At 46.9% G+C, this 20,780-nt stretch overlaps 1 protein-coding gene across 2 annotated transcripts in view; it reads left to right on the plus strand.

Annotated features, from left to right (window-relative positions):
* The window catches only part of PLXNA4 (plexin A4), a 522,503-nt gene that overhangs the window by 249,983 nt on the left and 251,740 nt on the right, over positions 1–20,780 (plus strand). The window contains exon 4 of one of the 2 annotated variants that reach the window (XM_010367886.2): positions 9,219–11,024. The exons of the other annotated variant lie outside the window; for it this stretch is intronic. Within the exon in view, the coding sequence (XP_010366188.1) occupies positions 9,219–9,326 (108 nt within the window). The 3' untranslated portion in view covers positions 9,327–11,024. Of the gene's footprint in view, positions 1–9,218; positions 11,025–20,780 lie in introns of those variants that run through there. 2 annotated transcript variants of the gene reach the window in all.

A 20,780-nucleotide genomic window follows, 5' to 3' on the forward strand; every position in this document is an offset into this window, starting at 1 on the left:
ATTCGTCTCTTTCAGAAACTTGCATAGATACCTAGGGAACCCATAGGTCTCCCCGTTCCTTTTATGAACTCCCCAGTTTTTGAAGCGTGACATCTACTCTTCAGTATCTGGACTGAGTCCCCAGAGTCCTTTCTGCCCATCCATGGTGGGGATATCCCAGGGGGCTGGCTGAAGGCTTTCTCTTGATGTGATCACTTTGATCACTGGCTCCCCATCTCTAGGGTGCATTTACCCTAAGCCTATTTTGGTTCAGCTGTGTGTCCCAGGAAGCCCCCAGGCAACATCACTGTCTTTCTCCAGTGAGGCTTAAAGGATCCGAAATTTATAGCTCACCAAACTATGGCAGCTCTTGGGATACCAGTTGCCCATAATTTGCGAGAAAACAAAACACCCCCAAACAATGAAAGCTTTCTGTGTCTTGAACATGTGTACAGGCAGAGGTATACGGGAGAAACACTCGTTTGGAATCAGGCTGCTAACTGGCTTCGTCATTTGTTTCCCAGCCATGGAGGCCCTGGTCATTCCTTCTAGAGTGAGTGGTTATGGATTACATTTGCATCTGGGCTTCTTGCTTTTTCTGGGAGGCAAAGAAAGTCAAGTAATATTCTCCCCTCTTTATAAGAGGCTAATTGAGGATCCCAGCTTCCAGGCTGTCTGTTTATCAGAGGCAGCCTGCATGGGTGCCAGGGTTTCACTGACTGTAGATTCCCTCTGGTTCTGCCCAGCAGCATGTCAGGGGCCACATGGCCAGACATGAGATGCACAGGTGGGATACACATGCCAGCCTCCCTGTGATACTTCAAATAGGACTTTGTGCCCCCCACTCAGTGCTACATCATCAGATTTATCGGGCTGGCACCCCCTCTCAGCAGGACTCTCTCTGGGGTCCCTCCCAAGGTTTCCATTGATTTCTTCCTCTTACAGTGCCTCAGACTCTAAAGAAAGTGCTTATTCATCTTGTCCCCACTCCTCATCTTCCTTTCTGCCTGAAAGGCCACCAGCCAGCCCCTTGTCCTCAGCCATGCCAACTAGCCCCCATAAAACTCATGGTCCTGTTATCCTGCAACAGCCGCAAACCGGTGATTTCTAGGAGCCTGGAGGGCAGGCTGTGACTTCCACTCAAGTCTAAACCTATACCTGAATGCTTAATTGAGTGTTTCCCCAATGATTTCCAGGAGTGGAAAGTGGGTTATTTGGTCAGTAGCTCTCCTAGCTGTTTATCAGCAGCTGTGGTGGCTACCCGTTTGCTGTAAGACTGCAGAGAGATGCAGCTTCACTTTTGCTGGAGTGTGCAGCCACACCTACCCCAGAAAGGCAGAACTATATCCGCACGTGATGAGGCCCAGGATCCCTGAAGGCTGAGAATCCCCAGGGCTGGTCCCAGAGCTCACCTGACTGGTGGATCAGAGCCACAGATGGCCTCAGAGAATTCTGGCAAAGCAGAGGGATATTTTAAGTAGGGGAAGAACAGCAGGAGCTCAGAGCAGGACTGCACACACAGTGGGTGGACCAGCAGCTTCCTCATGACTAGAATCCCAGGGCAGGGGTAGTGGGAAAAAGTGGGGAAAAGTTCTTCATAGATTCTCATGATTTCTTCCTGGGTTCATTCATGCCCCTGGACTCACACTAACTTGGTTTTAATTTCATGTTGTGTGCAATGTGACTTCTAAAAGATGGCTAATCTTAGCACAGAGAGGTGAAGGAGTTGACCCAAAATCACACAGCAGGTTAACAGCAGAGTAGAAGTGAAAACCCAGTTTTCTTTGCTTTCGAAAGCAGTATTTGCACTTCTGACAGCTAGAATCACAGACTCAGACAACAGGGACACCCAGGGTCAGAGAGGTGAAGTGACTTGCCCAAAGTCATACAGCCTATTTGTGGCAGAGCTGGGACTAGAACCCAGGTTCCTAACTCAATCTAGTGTTTGTTTCACTTCTCACTCCTGATCACATTCTCTGGTCCCTTCACCTGCTCCCCTCATTAGCTAGGGAGGAGGGACCCTCCTAGGGACTGGCATCTGCTGGTGCCATCTGCACCAAATCGGCTTGGGTGTCTCGAGGGGGTAGGACAGAGGCAGCCCTACTGGCTGGGCACTGCTTCAGAGGAAACTCGGCCCCATCCTGGCCCAGGGGCTGAATGCAAGAGCAAGCTTTGCATGAGCACAAACTGTTCCCTTCCCCCTCTCCCATGTGTCCTGGGTCTTGGCCAGGGCTTGGAGAAAGAAAAAGAAATCTGGATGGCGGCTAGCCAGGCAGACTCCGAGGTTGTCAGAGGATTGGGGAAGGTCAGGCAGAGATGCCAGTTAACATGAAAAAAAAAAAAAAAAAAAAAAAGAGGGTGGGGTGCAAATTAGTGGTCTGCGTCTCAACACCACTGTGCCTGGAATCTTTAATAGGTCTTGTTGTAAGTTGGCAGAAGAGCCTGGATTGTTACACGGCCCCAATTCTGAGTCAAGCCTGGGCTCTGCTGCCATGCTCTGAAGATGGCTCAGTGTCCTGGTGCCGCCCCGCTCTGCCAGTTTCATCCAGGCTGAACTTCAAGCCTTTAAATGTCCAGTTTCTCTCTTACATGGAGTCAGGGGCCTCTTCTTTGGATTCCCACCCTCCTCTCCACTTCCCTTGCCATGTCTGCTTACTCTTCTACCTCTCCTCCTAGCCTAGGAGTTTCGAGAGAACAGGGACTATGTCTTGCTGCACTCTGTATTCTCAGTGCTTAGCACAGTGTTGTGTAGTGTTAAGCTCACTAAATATTTCTCAGATGAATGAATGAGTGAATGAATGAATGAATGAATGTGTAGGTAACAAAATTCGGACTTGAGTGATGAGCTTGTTGGGAGGGAGGGTGCTCCCATGGTAATCAGCCATGCCCAAATCCAGGTTCATATGTGGGGCTGTTTGCTCTTGACTCCTTAGTTGGACACCCAGGTTAAAGCCAACGCACCCTCTCTGGATCATGGGTTCTTGGGGTAAAGCCCATTCACTGCCTTAGGTGCTGGGCTGATAATCAGATGAGAGACACAGTCTGGCAGGGGAGTGGGATTTATCACCCGCTGTAGGAACCCAGAATGGGGAGTGGGAGAATCTTCTTGGGTGGGTGGGGCTGGGGTCAGTGGTGCTGATAGAGAAGGTGAGCATGAGCTAGGCCTTGGAGGATAAGTGAACATTTCCAACGAAAAGGATGAGGAACAGCATGAGAAAATTCAGAGGAGGAAACAGACAACTGGTATGGGGAACTGCAATAGTTTTATTTGGCTGGGGCATGGGGTAGGGTGGGATGGAGTAGGGCATGGATACAGAGGAAGCTGTGAAGCGCCTTCATGCCAACTGGAGGAGATCCTCTGCTGTGGGGTCTGGGTGCTCAGATGGACACAGGGAGGTGGCATCTTCTAGGGCTGCTGGGTTTTGTGAATGATCACGCCTGTTTTGTCTCCTGGCCAGCCTGGGGTTCAACAGGACTCCAGTGTCTGTGTCCACTCACTGGTTTGAGATGCCTGGACCTGCACAATGACCAGGATGGCTGTGCCTCACAGGATTGCTGTAGCCTCCAACAGCGGCCCCTTCTCCTCAGGACAGCCTAGGAGAGGCTGAAGCCTGGCTGTTGCCACAGTAACTGCCAAGCAGGGCACACAGCAATGCGCGATGCTCAGCTCTGCACTGTACCTCGCTGCAGAAGAGCACTGAGGCCAGACAGCAACTGCCAGAGCCTCTGGGGCACCTGGTTACCTGCCTGGAGCATCACCCGCCAGGGGTGAGCCTCCTGCCAGCTTGGAGTATCATGACTGTGAACCCAGGAGACCTGAGAAACTCAGGGAGTGGCAGCCCTGGAAAGATTGTGAGGACAGATTGGGAGAAACAATGTCTGCACTTTTCAGAGAGCATCTGAAAGACAGGCCAGGGCCTTCTGATAGCAGGTGCACATTTACAGACTGCATGAAGGCTAGTTAACTTTGTTGCCTCCGTGATACCCTTCCATTCCTCCATTTCTTCATACGCACACTTATTAGTGTAATAAATATTTTTAAAGTGCCCATGATGTCCTTGGCACATGGATGCTGCCCTCCAGGAAATTACGTTCTAGGAGGACAGAAATATCAATGAGTAATTCCTACGCACACTAACATGTGCTTCTTCCAGGAATCTTTTTTTTTTTTTTTTTTTTTTTTTGAGACCGAGTTTCACTTTTGTTGTCCAGGCTGGAGTGCAATGGTGTGATCTCAGCTCACTGCAACCTCTGCCTCGCAGGGTCGAGTGATTCTCCTGCCTCAGCCTCCCGAGTAGCTGGGATTACAGGCACCTGCCACCGTGCCTGGCTAATGTTTCATATTTTTAGTAGAGATGGGGTTTCACCATGTTGGCCAGGCTGGTCTTGAACTCCTGACCTCAGGTGATCCACCCATCTCAGCCTCCCAAAGTGCTGGGATTACAAGCGTAAGCCACCAGGCCCAGCCATTCCAGGAAACTTTTATTGATGCTCCAGAGCCTTGTGCCCTCCAAAGACTGTGGAGTCTGCCTCAGTGGCCTTCCTGGCCTCTGACTACTGGATGACCTGGACAGTGAGGACCCCAGCAGGAGACTAGTGGGGTGGAAAGGATAGAGGTTGGAGATTAATTCACACTAGTTCCCCACCTTTAGCACTCCGCTCCCACCCACTGTCCACCACTGCTAGGTAGCCTGGGATTGGCTGTATCCTCTACCTAAGATCACTTCTCAAAGTGATCTGCCCTACGCGATTCTCCTTTCAGCTTCCAATAACCATCCCCATTCCTTGCTCCCTCAGGCTAAAGGGTTATAAGGGTGCTTTACTTTTGCTAGCCCCGGGATCCTGCATTATCCCTTGAGGTTGCCCATTAGTTCACATGGGTGAACCACAGAAGAAATTGGAACCTATCAGCACAAGCTGTCCCTAGTAACAGAAGACAAATGCAAGGAGGTTCTACTTCTTCTTCAACATGCTTTGCCAGTCACTATGGGGGAGATCAAGTAAGGGAAGGGAAGTGGGTTCCCCTAGCCCCAGTTCTCCTGCCCTGAGCCTGATGCTAGGCGTTGCATTTCCCATGTCACCTACCTGATGCCACCTTGCAGCGTAGCCACACACACACACACACATGCACACACGTGCACATGCCTGCTCCTGCCAGCCACTGGTACTCTTCCATCCTCCTGGCTGGGCACAGAATCTCCTTTCCAATAATGCTAACTGGCATTGAGGCTAAGCAGAAACTAGATTCCATCATCCCTTTGCTTTGCTCAAAAGGAAAAGGATGGGGTAAAAGGGAAACTCCCTAAGACTATGGTGCTGTGGTACAGGGAGAAATAACTCGAGTTTGCTCTCTGCGTTCCTTCCCATCCACTGCCTTCTGTGCTTACCAGCTTTTGAGTCACCAGCAAAGAATTTCCTGTCTTATTACAGACATCATTTTTCAACATTAAAAGCACAAAAGGAGAAAGGAAAAGCCTTTGCCCAGCTTGTGCCCAACCAATGTGAGGAAGTACAAGGTCCTTGGGACTTTCAAGGAGTGTGAATAACTGCTGAAAGGCAGGGTGTGGCTGGGCATGTCTCAGGAAACACTGAGGAGGATGGTTGGTGGGCAGAAGGGGGCTGGGACTCATGGGGCAGAGAAGCAGGGGCCATGCTGTGGCACATCCTGGAGCTTACTTTGCCAGAGAGAGAAGTTAATGATGGCTGTGTTTTCAGTGGGGGCCTTTTCTTTTTTATTGTTATTATGTTTTATTTATTATACTTCAAGTATAATCCCACCCTGAATTCTACAACCCAAAGGTTGAGACAGTTTCTGTCTTATCCACCCTTGAAGCCAATGTCATCCCAACTTGAGGCCCCAACGCCTCTTAGGATCCCCTGGGAGAAGTAATTGGGTGAAACTCTTCATATGTACTTATTCTCCAAAATGTTGAACAGCTGGAACCCCTTAGTTGGATTGGTAAAAATACATGGTCAGGACCACAGAAAAGACATTAATAAGGAGCCTTTTTTTCTGAACCAAAATTGTTAGTTAGGGTAGACTATTACAATATAATAATGAGTACAAAATTATCACTGTGGTGGAATATCTGGTGACTGGGACTAATATGAATGATTGACTTACATATTCATTTTCTTGTGTTAATCTCAGGCAGGGACACAATCTGGCTGGGTGACTCTGGACTGAGACACTTAACCATGGGGGTCATCAGTTTCCAGGGTCTCCCCAGCTCTGTGTATTGGTGATTTTGGGTGGAAGGGGAGAGAACTCCTATGGAAGTCAGACTGAAGTGACGGTCACAGTGCAGGTGGGACAGGAATAGGGAGGACAGGTGTAGGAGAGTGCTCCGAAAGGGAACTAGGGCCCCCACCTGCACCCTGAGATAGAAGTCTCTTACAAATCTGTACATATTCCTTGTGATTTCCTTTCAACTGTACTGAGGGGGCTGTGACTTCTCTCCTAACTTGTGTGCAGGTTGAATGTTTTCATTAAGATCTGGGCTGCTGGTCAGTGGGAATTGATTGAAGTGGGTCTGCAGTCCCGTACAGAAGCAGAGACACGCCGCAGGAAGGAGGTGCAGAAAGAGACCCTGGGGAGCTTCCAGCCTCTCTGGCTCTATGCTGGAGACAGAGCAGGGTACAGAGAGCCCTTAATGGCTGAGCAGATTAGGAACATCGTTCCGGCTGAGGGCATAAAGCCCTGGTGAATGATAATCAGACTTGCAGCCAGTCAACCAGCTAAGCAGACAAGATCTAAATAAACATCCTGCTCTCTCTGCTTGGGCCATGATCTCTATTACAGAATCAAGTTGTCCCCTCCAGCACCCTGACCTTGGGCTCTCTGCTTCATCCTGGTACAATGCCCATTTCCCAATATTGGATTCATAAATGTCTCTCGCCCTTTGTGCTCACTCTCCTGAGCTCCCTTTGGATCTGGCAAGTGAGTGCCGTCATTCTCTGGTAGCTTCTGAACCATGGAGTTACCTGGCGACAGATGAGCTATCCAGTTTTCTTAGCTTTTTTTCTTCATTCTTGCCCGTTACTCAACTCCCATAAAACATTTCAGCCTGCAGACCCTGCCAATTTTTACACCCCCTCTTCTCTCCAACTTAGTTAAGGCACTTCAACGTTGAGTATCTCCTTTACTCAAAGACGTTGTGAAGGTTGGATGAGAAGAAAACATAATCTATTAGCTCAGAAGCCTGGTCTATTCTAGCACATCTCAAACTTTCACATGCACACAAATTGCCTGGGAATTTTATGCAAAGGCAGATTCTTATTCAATAGGTTTGAGGTGGGACCTGAGATTCTGCATTTCTTGCAAGTTTGCAGGTAATGATGATCTTGGTCCTTGAACCACACATTGAGTGGCAAGGATCTAGACCAGTGCGATTCAGAATATACTCTGTGAACAAGTTGTTAGTGGTCTGTGCTGATAGGTACAGACATTGAGAGTGAGCATTTAGAAATCTATATAGCAATTTGATATTGATGCAACATCCCATTGCTTAGTCAATGCATTTGTATTTTGCAGCTTTAAGTTTCACTCTTCTAGTAATTTGTTCTTCTAGTATTTGACAAAAGTATCTATCTACAATAGATGGGAAATTTTACAGACTGGCCCTTCAAAACAGTTTGAGAAGCCCTGGCCTATGTGACATGTGATGTGCTTTGCAGTCCCTGAGATTCTCTGGTGCTCTGCAGCTTGTGCACACAAGTGTCCTGTCTTTGGGGGCAACCCTGGGGAACATGATCCCTGCTGAGGCTCTCAAGTCAGGTCCCTAGAATATCCTCATCCCACCTGTTTTCCAGGCTCCATGTTTTCTTTCCACGACAGAATCCTGGGTATTTCAGACTACGGTTTAACGTACCAAGGGGATATGCTAGGAAAGGCAGACCAAAAAGAGAGGCAGCCAGAGAGCCTCTGAGCCTGTGGCCCCAGAGGTGTCCACCCCAAGCCTGGGCAGCCTGCTCCCTTCCCCACTAAGCAGGATTTTACTCTAATGTAGTATCACCTGGCCCACTTCTGAGAAAGAAAAAGCCAGGCTGCAAAACAAGCCAGTGAGAAGGCTTCCTGCCTTGTATGCCCACAGGGGAGGGCTGGGTGTTAATGAACCCAAGTGCAGTCATAACAGGAATGAGACCAGCTGGAGCCCGCCCGTGTTTGACCAGCGGTCATTTGGCAGGATCCAGACTGCTGGGGGAGTGGTCAGAGACACAAACACAGCCCGGTGTTCTCCCTGCAGAAGCTGTCTTTGTTGTTCTTGGACCACTGTGGGCCAGGACTGGTGGGGATGACCCTGGGGATGCAGGGCTGGCAGGATTCCTTTCAAACTCACTCCTTTTCTTCCCAGCTTGTTTCGATGCTGGGCAGCTCATGGGGCCCCTCTATCAATGGACTGATTGGTTTTATATTCCGCCCTTCTGAGCTGGAGGTAATCCCTCAAAGATCGCTGCTCTGTGGAACATCATGCCATCTTTACTAAATACTAATTAAGTTTAACAATCACAGAGAAAAGGGGCTGATATTGAATAACCATGTGGTGAATGATCTTCTTCCACCCTTTGGAAATCAGTCACTTCAGTGTTCAAAAACAATGTGATTTCAGCTAGGTTCAGATTTAATTGAGTGGATAGATTTTGATTTGTGCTTATGATTTATTGAATGACCCTAAGCTGCTTTATCTTTTAATTTGTGCAAATTATTAGTGAGGGGCAAGGTTGGCCACAGGAGGGCTTGTCACTGAGAATGTGTGTGTGTGTGCATGCGTGCATGCATGCGTGCGTGCCTGCGTGTGTGTGCGTGCGCGTATGCGCATGCATGCTGACCTTTGGATAAAAAGTGATACTTGGTAAGGTGGGGCTTCGAGGTTGTTCTTTCAGGTATATAGGCGAGGCATCCTGTCCTGATCATTTCCCTTACTAAGACACGTGCCACCATACAGCTTGCTGAGCCAGATGCCTGGGGCCGGGTGTAACATCCATGACCAGGGAACAGAAGTAAAGTTGTTTGGTTGACCCAGGATTTGGACTCCAACTGTGGCCTCGTTAGTTCTGCTCCATAGCCCTTGAGGCTCTTAATACATTTTGTAATACATATTTACTGTATTTCAGTAAATATGTATTACAGTGCTGTAATACATATTTGCTGTAAATGGAAAGGAGAAGGGGAATAAGGGGCCTTGTGGGCACATCTTGTGCATCATGGTCTAAGTCTGCTAAGGTTTCATCTTGTCCAGATGCCTGGTACCAGCCTCTGCCCTACCCTTGAGCTACAGACGGGACCCCGATCCCACAGAGCAGCAGTGACTCTGGAAGTCCTGTTCTCCAGCTGTTCATCAGACTGAGAAAAACTTCAGAGCTGTGTAGGCTTGTTTAGTGTGTTGTCAGCCTTGGATATTGAAAAATGGAAACAGATGAGACACATCTACCTCCCTGTGACCCCAGCCATACATCATAGCTCATGTTCTGCCACCCCAGGTCCTTAGGGAAAAAAGACTTTGGAGAATGTGTCTCTGCTTAGCTTGGCTAGGTAGCTGGTCTCTTTTCCCTGGCCCAAGCATCCCATGGGTACTCTTGGACAATGGAGTGTAGGCATGTTTGACTCATGTGGTGTTATCACTTGTAAATGTCAGTGAAACTAACTGATTCTCCCATTGGAATATAGTTATCTCTTGGACCTGGTCTATTTCTTTCCTGATATATGATAGGATAACCTCATCCTCATTTACCCACTTCTGCAGCCAAGTCACCTGGCCACTGTGTGTGTGTGTGTGTGTGTGTGTGTGTATGCTCATCTGTGTTTAAAGGTGTGTGTGCATACACAGGGCAGAGAGGATGGAGCCCACCTTACCGCAGCATCATGTAATTAACTCAGTGCTCAGAACCATCCCAGCCTCTGCAGGAAGAGAAAAGGAAGCCAGCAGTGCCTGCTGAGCTGATCATATGTGCAAAAATCTGTTGGCATCTGGTTTAGGAGAGCACCCCAAAAAAGTTAATTGGTGTTGTTCAGTCTCCTTTCCTTAAGACTATGGTTACAACCAAGCATGAGCAGTGTCTCCTGCATGGCCACTATCCAGCACGATTCCGTAATTCTCCCATAAAGCCAGTGGGGAGGAGGAGGTGAGTGGCGAAGGGAGTGGGAACACTTGGTGTCATGTGCTCCCATCATTTCTACTAGCTTACTGGGAAATAAAGTGTAGTCAAGAGTGTAGGAAGGCAAGATGTAAAATTAGAGACTGGTACTAATCTGGTTACCTGAAAACAAGTGGAAGTGCTGTAGATTTGTTCTGTTGCTGAGAACCACCACACTAAACTTTGTGTAGTTCCTGGAGGATGCACAACAGTGTAATTCTCTTTAGGGTGTGCCACAGGTTCCTGGCCTATAGGAGGGAATGAATCAGGAGGGCTCTTGAGAACCTTCATCTGTGTGCTTGCTCCGGAAGTGAGTCCCAAAGCTGGAGATTTAGTGAGAGCAGGCATCCCCTCTGTGTCTGACTGTGTGTATTCTGGAGGCAGAGGTTTGTAACAGGCCATGTGCACCTGCATAGGGATGGGTAAAACAGGGACTTTGAAAGAGTTGAAAAGCATTATAAATAGTTGTTCAGAAATGAGTCCCAGGAGTTCCACGTGAAACTGGCTCTGTGTGCATTGAAACATGGCTGTTGGGAATTCTCACTGGTCCAACACCCCTGCAAAACAATGTGTAAGTATTTAGGAAGACTTGAAAGTAGTCAGATCCTTTGAACTAGTGACAATTTTTTAAAGAATCAATTCTAATTTGTTTTAAGAGTAATAATCACCAAGATACACATTTCAGGATTTATTTAGCCTATCAAAAATTGGAATCGATATATATACTCATTTAGAGGGGAATGGTTAGGTAGATTTGGTATATTTGTGTAGTCATTGAAAACTTAGTTTATAAAGGCCAATCTTGTAACTGATTCTTGTGTGATAACATTCAATGAAAAAGCATGAGACAATTAGAAAGCATGATACAATGAATAAAATAAAAACCGGAAAGAGAACCACCAAAATGCTAACAGTAGTTGTGCTTGGAAAATGGGACGAGGTGTGGTTTATTTATTGTTTTCTATTTATTTACATTTTTTTCTTAATTTTCTTTAATGAGCATTTATTACTTTTGTATTGGAAAAAATAAATTTTGAAAAATAGAATCCCAGGGAATGCTTTAGGTAGCATTTAAGTCTGAGGGTGAAGATGCTTTGAAATATCCGTGTCCAACCCCGGTGTGTGCAGCCAGCCAGCTAATTAACTCAGCAGCGAGGGGGTCTTTTTTCAAGTGGGTTGTACGGTTTGCTTGGTGGCTTGGCCATCTCACAATACATGCCATGAGTAGGCTTCAGAGAGAGGGAGCATGGATGGAAGGATCAATACAAGCCTTTCCCCACTGCTGGGATAAACCTGACTGCCAACAGGAATGTATTAAGGGGTTTCCTACAGAGGATGCACCCTGCTTTGAACTAAAGATGATACAGAAGAAGTACAAAGGAAAATTGTTGCCCATAAGAACTTGTATTCCTATTTAAGGATGAGACGCTAAGACATAGACATGCAAAAAAGTTCATGAGCATCATATATAACTACATTTGTGTATGCATATACTTGTGTGTGTTTATATATGTATATAAATATACACATGCACACCCACACATATATATACACTCACATACACATACTGCAAATACTCTCTCAAATGTATTGGTAGCTCAATATATAGACAATATATAATTGGTCAATGGAAAATAAGCACTTGTTACATTGTGTTAGTAGCATTGTCTTTGAATACAAAGGACAGTGTATCATTGCTGATCATTTTGATAGCGATAACAATTATTGCAGACCATGCCAGTGCCAATACTCTCTGTTATTAATGAGCTGATGATGTAGCAATCTCCATTTGCAAAATGCCACACATGACAATTTAAAAATCTTGATCCTTTCGTTAAAATTGACTGTGTATGCTTAGGGTGAAAGGCTGGTGGAGGTGTGAGGTCCCTGCCATGGGGACCTCATATTTGGTTCTCATTTGAATCCCTTCCGGTGAGCTTGAACAGCCATCCTCATTTTACCAAGGAAGAAACTGAGATTTGAGTAGGCTGCATGAGAGCCTGAAGCCAGCAGCAGCAGGGGCTGTGATTCTTGTGTCTACCCTGCACCCCTCAGCTGGTCAAATATTATCCAAGCAGGCAAGGCAAACAACCATGAAGGGCTCATACTGGAGCTTGGAATGCATCTTTCTGACTCCTGCAATTGGCTGTGCTCTTAACCCTCTTCCCGCTTCCTCTTCTCTGGGCTTCAGGGAAAGAAGGAGACATCCTCAGCCTGTATGCTTTGTCCAAGAGGACAAAGGCAGGTGACCTATTAGAAAGCACATCTAGTGGTCTATCCTATACCCAGCCCAGAAAAGTCCCCCAGCTTTCTTTTCTCCCCTCTCCCTTGTATTGTATCATCCCCTGTGGCTTTTTCTGTGCTTTTTTTCCCCCTCCTCTCTCTCAAAGCAAGCAAACAGGAGTGTGAATAATTGATTGAGAGAAACTGGAATGACTAACAGTTCTGGTGGGAATCGTCTCTCACGTCAGGAAGCCTGCGGGGGTGCACAGATGACGACCAGACGCCTCTGGCTCCTGCCCTGGAGGGATTGTGGGCTGCAGGGGGTGCCCACCGGGCCCTGTGGCACCTGGCTGTGTCTGGACCCTGCTCAGGGCTCCTGGTGCTCTCCATTAAAGCCTCGGCCCTGGGCAAATGTTGCAGGATCTTGAAAAGTCCTCTGTTCCAATCTGATTTGAATCATACCAGATATCCGCTCCGCATTCATCCCAAATGTGTGAGTGTATGTGAAGTAGAACTAGGGGTATAAATTCTTTGCCTTATTAATATCCATGCCAGATGTTTCCAGACCGTGTTCCTCTCAACTGGAATGTCGCTTGAAATTTAAATAGCTGTTTTTCAATAAAAGATTATCTGGTCAAATTTGAGAAATGCTACATAGCCTCCTCTTAGAGATTCACTGCATGCTTAGGTAAATTAAAACACCTGAGAAGTCTAGAAGATTTTTCAGCTGCATTTGTTTTCTTCAAACTTATTTGACTGTTTGACATTTTGAATCTCTTCTTTTTTATCTTATATCTTGTAGGACACTGTCTCAAGTATACAATTTAGGAAAATACTGTTCTGTGCATCTCTGCTCCCTACCTCATATCTAGAAGGGACAAGATCAGACTGGAGATGTGAGTTTGAATCCTGTCTCTGCCTCATGTCAGCTGTCAGACCTTGCAGGAATCTCTGAGCCTCAGTTTCCCCGTCTATGACAAGGATACAACCAAACCAACCAGTCCTCAATTTGCCAGCGCTGCCTATTGCAGATAACAGTGCCCAGCAGAGTGCTTGTGATCCTGGAGATGCTCTATAATCTTGTATTGAAACTGATTGTAGTCCATGGTAGATAAAATTACCTTGTAGCTAAGCAGAACAGATTCAGATCCGTTTCAGAAACATGAGTCTCTAACTCAGGAGATTTCCACAACTGTCTTTTGTAACCTGATCTTATTCTTGTGTTTAACCTTGGCACTGGGAAGTTCTTCCTGGTATCTTGCCTAATTTACTAGAGTTGGTGTTAATGCTATTTCCCCCTAAGGCATGGCTCTTGGACCAGTATCACCTGAGAATATGATAGACATAAACCCAGAGTTACTGAGGCAGGTGCTCTGAGTTGGGGACCAGCAATCGGTGCTTTAGCAAGTTCTTTGGGTGATAAGGTTTGGAAACTACTGCTCTAAAGTGTCATCTGTTTTGACTTTGCCAAGCACAATCTGAACTCCCACGAGGCCCTGCTCCTGATACTTTAAATCTGTCCTGTCTCTTTTTTTGCCTCCCCATGGAGGACTGCTGTCTATTTTCTGGGTTCCTGGAATGTTGGCAAGTTTAAATCAGGATTATGAAATTATTTGAGAATGGCAATCTTCCCTGCTTTAGGGACACCCCAGGAGATGAAAGGCCACGTTATATTATCTTCTCCCTCAGTGCCTTGGTCCTTCTGTCTGGGCGGATTCTCTGATTCCACCCATCTGCTTCCACAGCCATGTCAGGGACCAAGCAGGGTGAGCCAAGAGGGCCACAGTACTGCAGTGGAGGAAAAACAGGCTCCCCGGGGGAGAAGTGTTAGATAAATATGCCTCCTTGTTATCACCACCAGGGCCTGGTGCTGCCCTTTGCACATGATCACAATGCTGCAAATTCCACAGGCTGCTCTCTACAGGGAGTTGAGCAATGGATAACAACTGTTGGGAGGGTTATTTCTTTAGTATTTTGATTCGTTAAAAAAGTTATCTGTAGTTCCCAGAAGCCCCAAGAGGAGGGGCTGCTTCTACTCCTAGAATCCCATATGGGGCCAGTTTCAGCATCTCAAGCAATTCTCAAGCCATAAATAAGCCAACACCATTATAAAATGTGGTGAGCCCTGCCTCTGTTGTATTAAGCCACTGTTATATTATGAGGTGCAGGGGCGGTGAGGGGTGACAGTGGTGGCAAGTCCAAGAACATATGAAGCCCAAGAACATACCTTTGACTAGTAAAGGCCAGACAAGAATTAAGTAACTGGTCCCTACTGCAAAGGCCTTGAAATCTAGAGACAGGTGTGTACACCAAAATGGGTAATAGTTTGGATGTTATCTTTCATTGTTTTTGAAATTTGCAGAGTGACTGTGAAGAGCTATAGTGTGAGATTCTGGAAGCCTTGGTTTAAGATTGGCTCTGTCACTGGTGGTTTGCAGCCTTGAACAAGATTATTTCTTTGTTCATTCTTTTACTCTTTCCTTCAACATTTGACTGATGTTGATGATGCTCTTGCCACTATGCTGGTTGCTCAGAGTACATTATACATCAAAGAGTAGAATCACAGCCCTGTCCTTAAGTAGCCCACAGTCTGAGGTGGGAGGTACTTGTAGATAGATCACAATACAGAGAGCAAAGGCTTCCATGGAGGTATGCAAGGTCCATGGGGATCTGTAAGACAGAGCCTCAGGTGCTTTGGAGAAAGGAATGCTTCTCAGACAAAGCTTTGACATGCTGCCTCCATTTCTTTCCCTCCTCCAGGGGTTTTGTAAAAGCCAGGTCATATCAACCTAGTCCTGGTTCTCCCTTGCATGTTAGGCTCCCATATGAGGAAGGACATGAGACACTGCCTGGTGTAATCACCCTTTGGATGCTAACGTACCAACTCCCATAATACACACCCACCGTTGCCCACACACAACAACCAAGCCACTGTCCCGCCTCCACTTGAATATCTCTGATCATGGGGAATTTTGTACTAAATATTATGCCATCTGTTATAAATAAAAGATCTGGCCGAGCACGGTGGCTCATGCCTGTAATTCCAGCACTTTGAGAGGCTGAGGTGGGCGGATCACCTGAAGTCAGGAGTTCAAGACCAGCCTGGCCAACATGGTGAAACCCTGTATCCACAAAAAATACAAAAATTAGATGGGCATGGTGGTGTGCGCTTATAATCCCAGCTACTCAGGAGGCTGAGGCAGGAGAATCGCTTAAGCCCAGGAGGCAGAGGTTGCAGTGAGCCAAGATTGCACCATTGCACTCCAGCTTGGGCAACAAAGAGTGAGACTCCATTTCAAAAAAAAAAAAAAAAACCAGATCGAATGCCCATTTCAGAATTGTCTTGGCTGTCATTGGTTTAAAGTAGACTAAATCTCAACTAGCAGCAGAACCTCCTGATACCATTGAGTGAAATTTCAAATCTTAGCAGCTTAAAGAATATCAGAGGCGGGAGGGACTTTTCGATAATCATTCTCATTCTCATTCTCATTCTCATTCTCATTCTCTTTCTTTGAACCTCATTTTGCATAGGAGAGATCGCAGACCCAGGTGAAATGACTGGAGGAAGTTAATCATCTGCCATGGCTGCTATCCGTGAAACTTCTTGGAATGTCTAGTATTTTTAGGGAATTAGGAGCTCATAAGAACACCTTAGGGATAGACAGAGTCCTCAGAACTATGACATGCTAGGGGAGAGGGGACAACCCAGGACCCAGCTTGCTTTAGGCCTTTCTAATCTTTAAGGATTGTTGCCTAGTAGAGAACTTTGGCATCAACCAATGACTCAAGAAATAATCACCCAGGACATACCATGTGCCAGCCATGTGCCAGGGGCAGTGAGAAGCTGGAGCTCTGAATTAAATACTCCTACTCTTTTCTCTAAAGCACGTCTTAAGTTTTCAATGGGAGGAATCACTATTTCCACGACTTGAGAACACTAGACCACTGACCCACAGAGCAACAATCACTTCTGCAGCATGAAATGCCAAGCTGCCACAGCTAGTGCTCCCTTCCAGGTACTGTCAGGACTCTTGAGAATAACATACGTGTTTCTCACAGAAACAAGATAATTGGGGAATAGCATAGATGGTTTCACCAGGAGCGTGTGATGGTCGGGTGGGGGGGGGTGGTGATGGAACCTCTATGGTGCTCTTCCTATCCTCACTCCCAATATCTGGGGGAACAGTGCTATGTCAGCAGAAGTTGAAGGATTGCTCCTGAAAGCCCCATCCATTGTCTCTCCCACACCACAGTTTCAGCTCGTGGCCTCCAGTAGAACGTGGGTGTGTGTTGCCGTTCTTTTCTCTCATGCCAGGCTGTGCTGTGAGAAACACCACTCTCCCCTGTCATCCATCCTGGCTCTTTCCTCTCCTCAGCCCCAGGTCTCTGCATTTCAGTTGTTACCCCGGGCCATAGCTTCCTGCTCACACGTATCTTCCGGAGAGCAAAGGATTTGCAAGTGGGCAGCAAAACCTAGCTACTGAGTTGGTGCTGGTGGCCACTGAGGGGCACAAGGAAATCAAATGGTCTCTCCAAGCAGAAAGGTGGGGAGGAGGCTCCTATGGACCCATGAGGGATGTCGTAGAAGGGGAGGCTGTGGTACCCCATCTTCTGTGCCGCCCAATCAGATGTGTGGGTACCACAGAGATGGGAGAGGATGTCACATCTTGCACCTTAGTTTTCCTACTGCACAGAGGAGTTGATCCTTCCAGCTCTCTCCTTTGTTTTCTTTTTTGTTTGTTTGTTTTCTTTTTTTCTTTTGAGTTTGTAGAAGACTGTGTCTGGAAAAGCTCTGGGCTTATCAGGGAAACACATTCTGTATAGGCCATTCTAGGGGAGGCTATAAAAAGGAGGCAAAGGTCATTTGACTTGGAAAAATGATCTTTACTATTGAAATCATTTAAAGCAATTTTTGCTAGGAAAAGGAGAGGACTTATTTATTTGGGAATCTGGATTTTTTCCAACTGGGTCCCAGAAAACAAGGCTGCTGGGCTGATATTTCATAACACAAGCATCTCATATTCTCTGGCTTTTCCTAAATAGCCTTTTCTAGCAGAGAGAGAGAGAGAGAGAGAGAGATCCAATTGCCTCATAGAAAACATCTGGGGAATCTAGTGTAGGATTTCTTTTTCTGTATTTTGTTTTTACACATTTCATGAGCCTGGGAAAGGAGTTTTTGCTGGTGTTCACATTTGAAGAAGAGTGAGCAATGCAGGAAGATAAGTTTGTCCATAAGCAAACATTGCCATAGGCAGGATTTGGCTCCTCCTGCTAAAAGCAGAGAGGATTAACCCTGCCTGGCTCCCAAGGTTGACCTGGGAAGACAGAGAGGATCAAGGAGGACTGGGTGCAGGTGGGGCCAGGTAGGAGTTATGGCTGCCTCGTGTCCTTTCTAGGACAGTCACAGGGACAATTTCTTCTGGGTCCAAATCCAGGCCAAAGCCACCATCAGGGCCTGCTGCATGAAATTAAAGGTGGTGGGCGCTGCCTCCACTGCAGGGCAGAGAAATCAGGAGACCTGGAAAGGCCTTCTCTCCTGCTCAAACAGTGATTGATCAGGGCTCCTGAGAAATGGTTATTGCTGAGCAAATCACTTCCTGGGAGTGGAGATTTAACAGCAGCAATTTTATTTCCTTATGGTTGCCTCTTGCTGAAAGTGCCTTGCCTAACATCACTGTTTATAGTTGCTGAGTTTGTAGGGCCTTTTAAAAAAAATCCTTTAAAGGAAGTATTTGGAGAGCTGAGTCAATTGTAAATGAGGAGAAACAGATACTCAATCAGGATGCAGTGGGCACAGGGACCCCAGCATCTTGCTCCTCCATGGAGGAGTGGTAGAGACATGGATTTCTTCCTCCCTCCCCTGTATCCTTGGCTGGGGATCCTTCACCTTATGGAGCAATAGATGCTTTCCCCTTAGTGTATGAACTCCAAGGACTTTTGGCAAAGTTGGTACAGTCCCTGGGCCAATGCTGGGATCTCTGGTGATGATTGTTGAGACCTTTTCACATCGCCATAGCTGTCCACAGTCTTCAGAGGAGCAGCGCTTCGAGAACCTTACTGAAATTTTATTCTGACAGCAACACCATGGGGCAGATGCTACAGGTGGGGCTGTTTCAAATTTGCAGATGGAGAAGCTGAGTTCCCTGAGGTGAAGGCGTTGGTCTAAGGTCATGCCAATGGCACTGGGACTCAAACCCTACTGTCTGCTGTTTTCTGTTCTGGCTGGACTGGAAGGAAATATTGCTCCCTGCTCTGCTTGGCTCCTATTTGCCTTTTTCCTTTCTGAATTCCACATAAGCTCTCCCTCACTTAATTCTTCATGCTGGCAGTCCCCACTTGTACTTAGCTCCCCCACACGCCATGCTGTTTCCCGCTCCGCTGACTGAATACATGTTGCTCTGCCTACAGTGTCTTCCCCACCATTTTGACTACTCTAGGAGCTCTTTCTCAGCTCAGATGTCACCTCTTCCAGTAAACCTTTTTGATCTGTCCTTCCTATCCTCCTCTTCCCCAGGTAGACGGAATCACTCCCTTTCCTGGACTGCTACTGGGTCCTCTAGCATGTCCATGTTGGCATGGATCACACTGCGCTGTGGTTAATCAACTGCCTGTCTTTCTTACTGAGTTCTGCATGAGACCCTTTAGGGCAGGAACATCAACAATTTGTCTTTGGGTCTCCAGTGCCACACACAGAATGTCCACATGCTATTTGCTTTTGATGAGTGGGATTGGGGCTGAGGAGCCCAGTCCATTGTGGCATTATTTTTGAGCCTTTTCTACCTGTTGGGGGACAACCAGGTTTCTGGATCCTAAGGAAGATGTCTGTGTGAATTTCATGATGTCCCAAATCCTTCTGAGGGCTGGGTGGGGTGGAGTTAAGGGGAAGGACCAAGATGACATGGAAGATGTGTAAGCACTGGCCACGTGGGCTTGGAAAGCCCAACCAGCCTCTGCCCGACTAGGTTTCTTTCCTACTCTGGCCCTACCCAAGCCTCTACTAGTAGGACAAGCCTCTACCAGCAGGACTCAAAATCCCAGCTAAAGTGTCTGTCTTGGAAAAAGGTATGTAGATGAAATGAGGACATCAGCCTCAGAGGCCTTGCTAACATGAGCTTGGGATACCCAGGATGAGAATGGGGAGTGCCGGGACAGCCTCGCCTTTCTTGGTCTTCTCACACACAGACTTGTGCACCTTGTCCATCAGACCTCTGACACCTTGAAAAGGACCCACACAGAGCTTGTCCCACAGCAGACAGGGTGGTTGTAACTGACTCTGGATGGCTTACCCCTCACATACATTTTCCCTGTAGAAAGCTGGAATGCTTTTCTGGCTTTAAGAGTGAGTTTGTTGGAGTTGCTAGTGAAATTGCTAGATAAAAATTATATGCTCTCTGTTGGTACAAGTGCCTCACACTGATTCATATTGCTAATCATGACTTTTCTGTTTGTCTTGGGGGCAAAGCTGGCAAAACAGGAGTTTGGTAGAGCTAGAAACTGTGGTTAGGATTCGAGGGTTCAACAAGTGGTGACTCTTTGGCAATCATGGAATAATAGCCCACAACCTACACCAGCTCCTGGGACCCACAGATACTCTGTGTGTGTTCCTGTCTGAAGACGTTCTGATGGATGCATTTTGATACCCACTAGTAGCTTCTAATTACCAGCTGCTCACTCTTACCTTCCCTCCAGCCTTTTGCTGGTGTAGGCCTGGCATCTCCCAACAGCTAGGCTTTGACACCCTGCTTGTTTTGTGAAGGAGCCTGTCGTATGGTATTAAGGCAAGGTGGATCAACCCCTCAGAACTGAGAGCCAGACCCTGGATAGAATTGTATGTGACAGGAGGGATGAATTTATCAACATCAGCAGGCTCCTAATGAACACAATCTCCTGGTGCTAATGGGAACCGTAAGGAGTTAGGCGTGGATGAAGGCCACGGAGGCTTTCAAATGCAGATGTCCCTAATCAATCACATATTGTGACTCATCACTTACTCCTTTGGTCCACTTTTAATAAAGGCGAGGATGAGCTTCTCTGTCCAAACGGGAATGAACGGGAGCCAAGCTGCCATCTTCACTTGGCCCAGGTCAGCATAAAATGGCTCATGATTACTCTCAGATGTGCAGCAACTTGTGTGTTGCTGGACTGGCAGTTCTGCAATCAATCCCAGCTGCTGGACTGGAGGGTGGGGAGCCCCTGGCCACCTGAGCCTCAGGTTGGAATCTCTCTTATATTCCCATTAAATACAAGGCCCCACCACATGGGAGAGTTTAAAGGGAAAATGAGATTTTATTAAAGCCAGGAGACCTCCCTGATAGAACAGAAAACCTAATAAGGGCAGTAAGATTTCTTATCTCTGATGAAAGTTTTCCATTCTCCCAGATTCCTCTCTTTTGTTGTCACTATATTGCTTCTCCTCCACCGCTGCATTTCCATGGGCACCTCAT

This window comes from Rhinopithecus roxellana, chromosome 6 (genome assembly GCF_007565055.1).
Source record: "Rhinopithecus roxellana isolate Shanxi Qingling chromosome 6, ASM756505v1, whole genome shotgun sequence".
NCBI lineage: Eukaryota > Metazoa > Chordata > Mammalia > Primates > Cercopithecidae > Rhinopithecus > Rhinopithecus roxellana.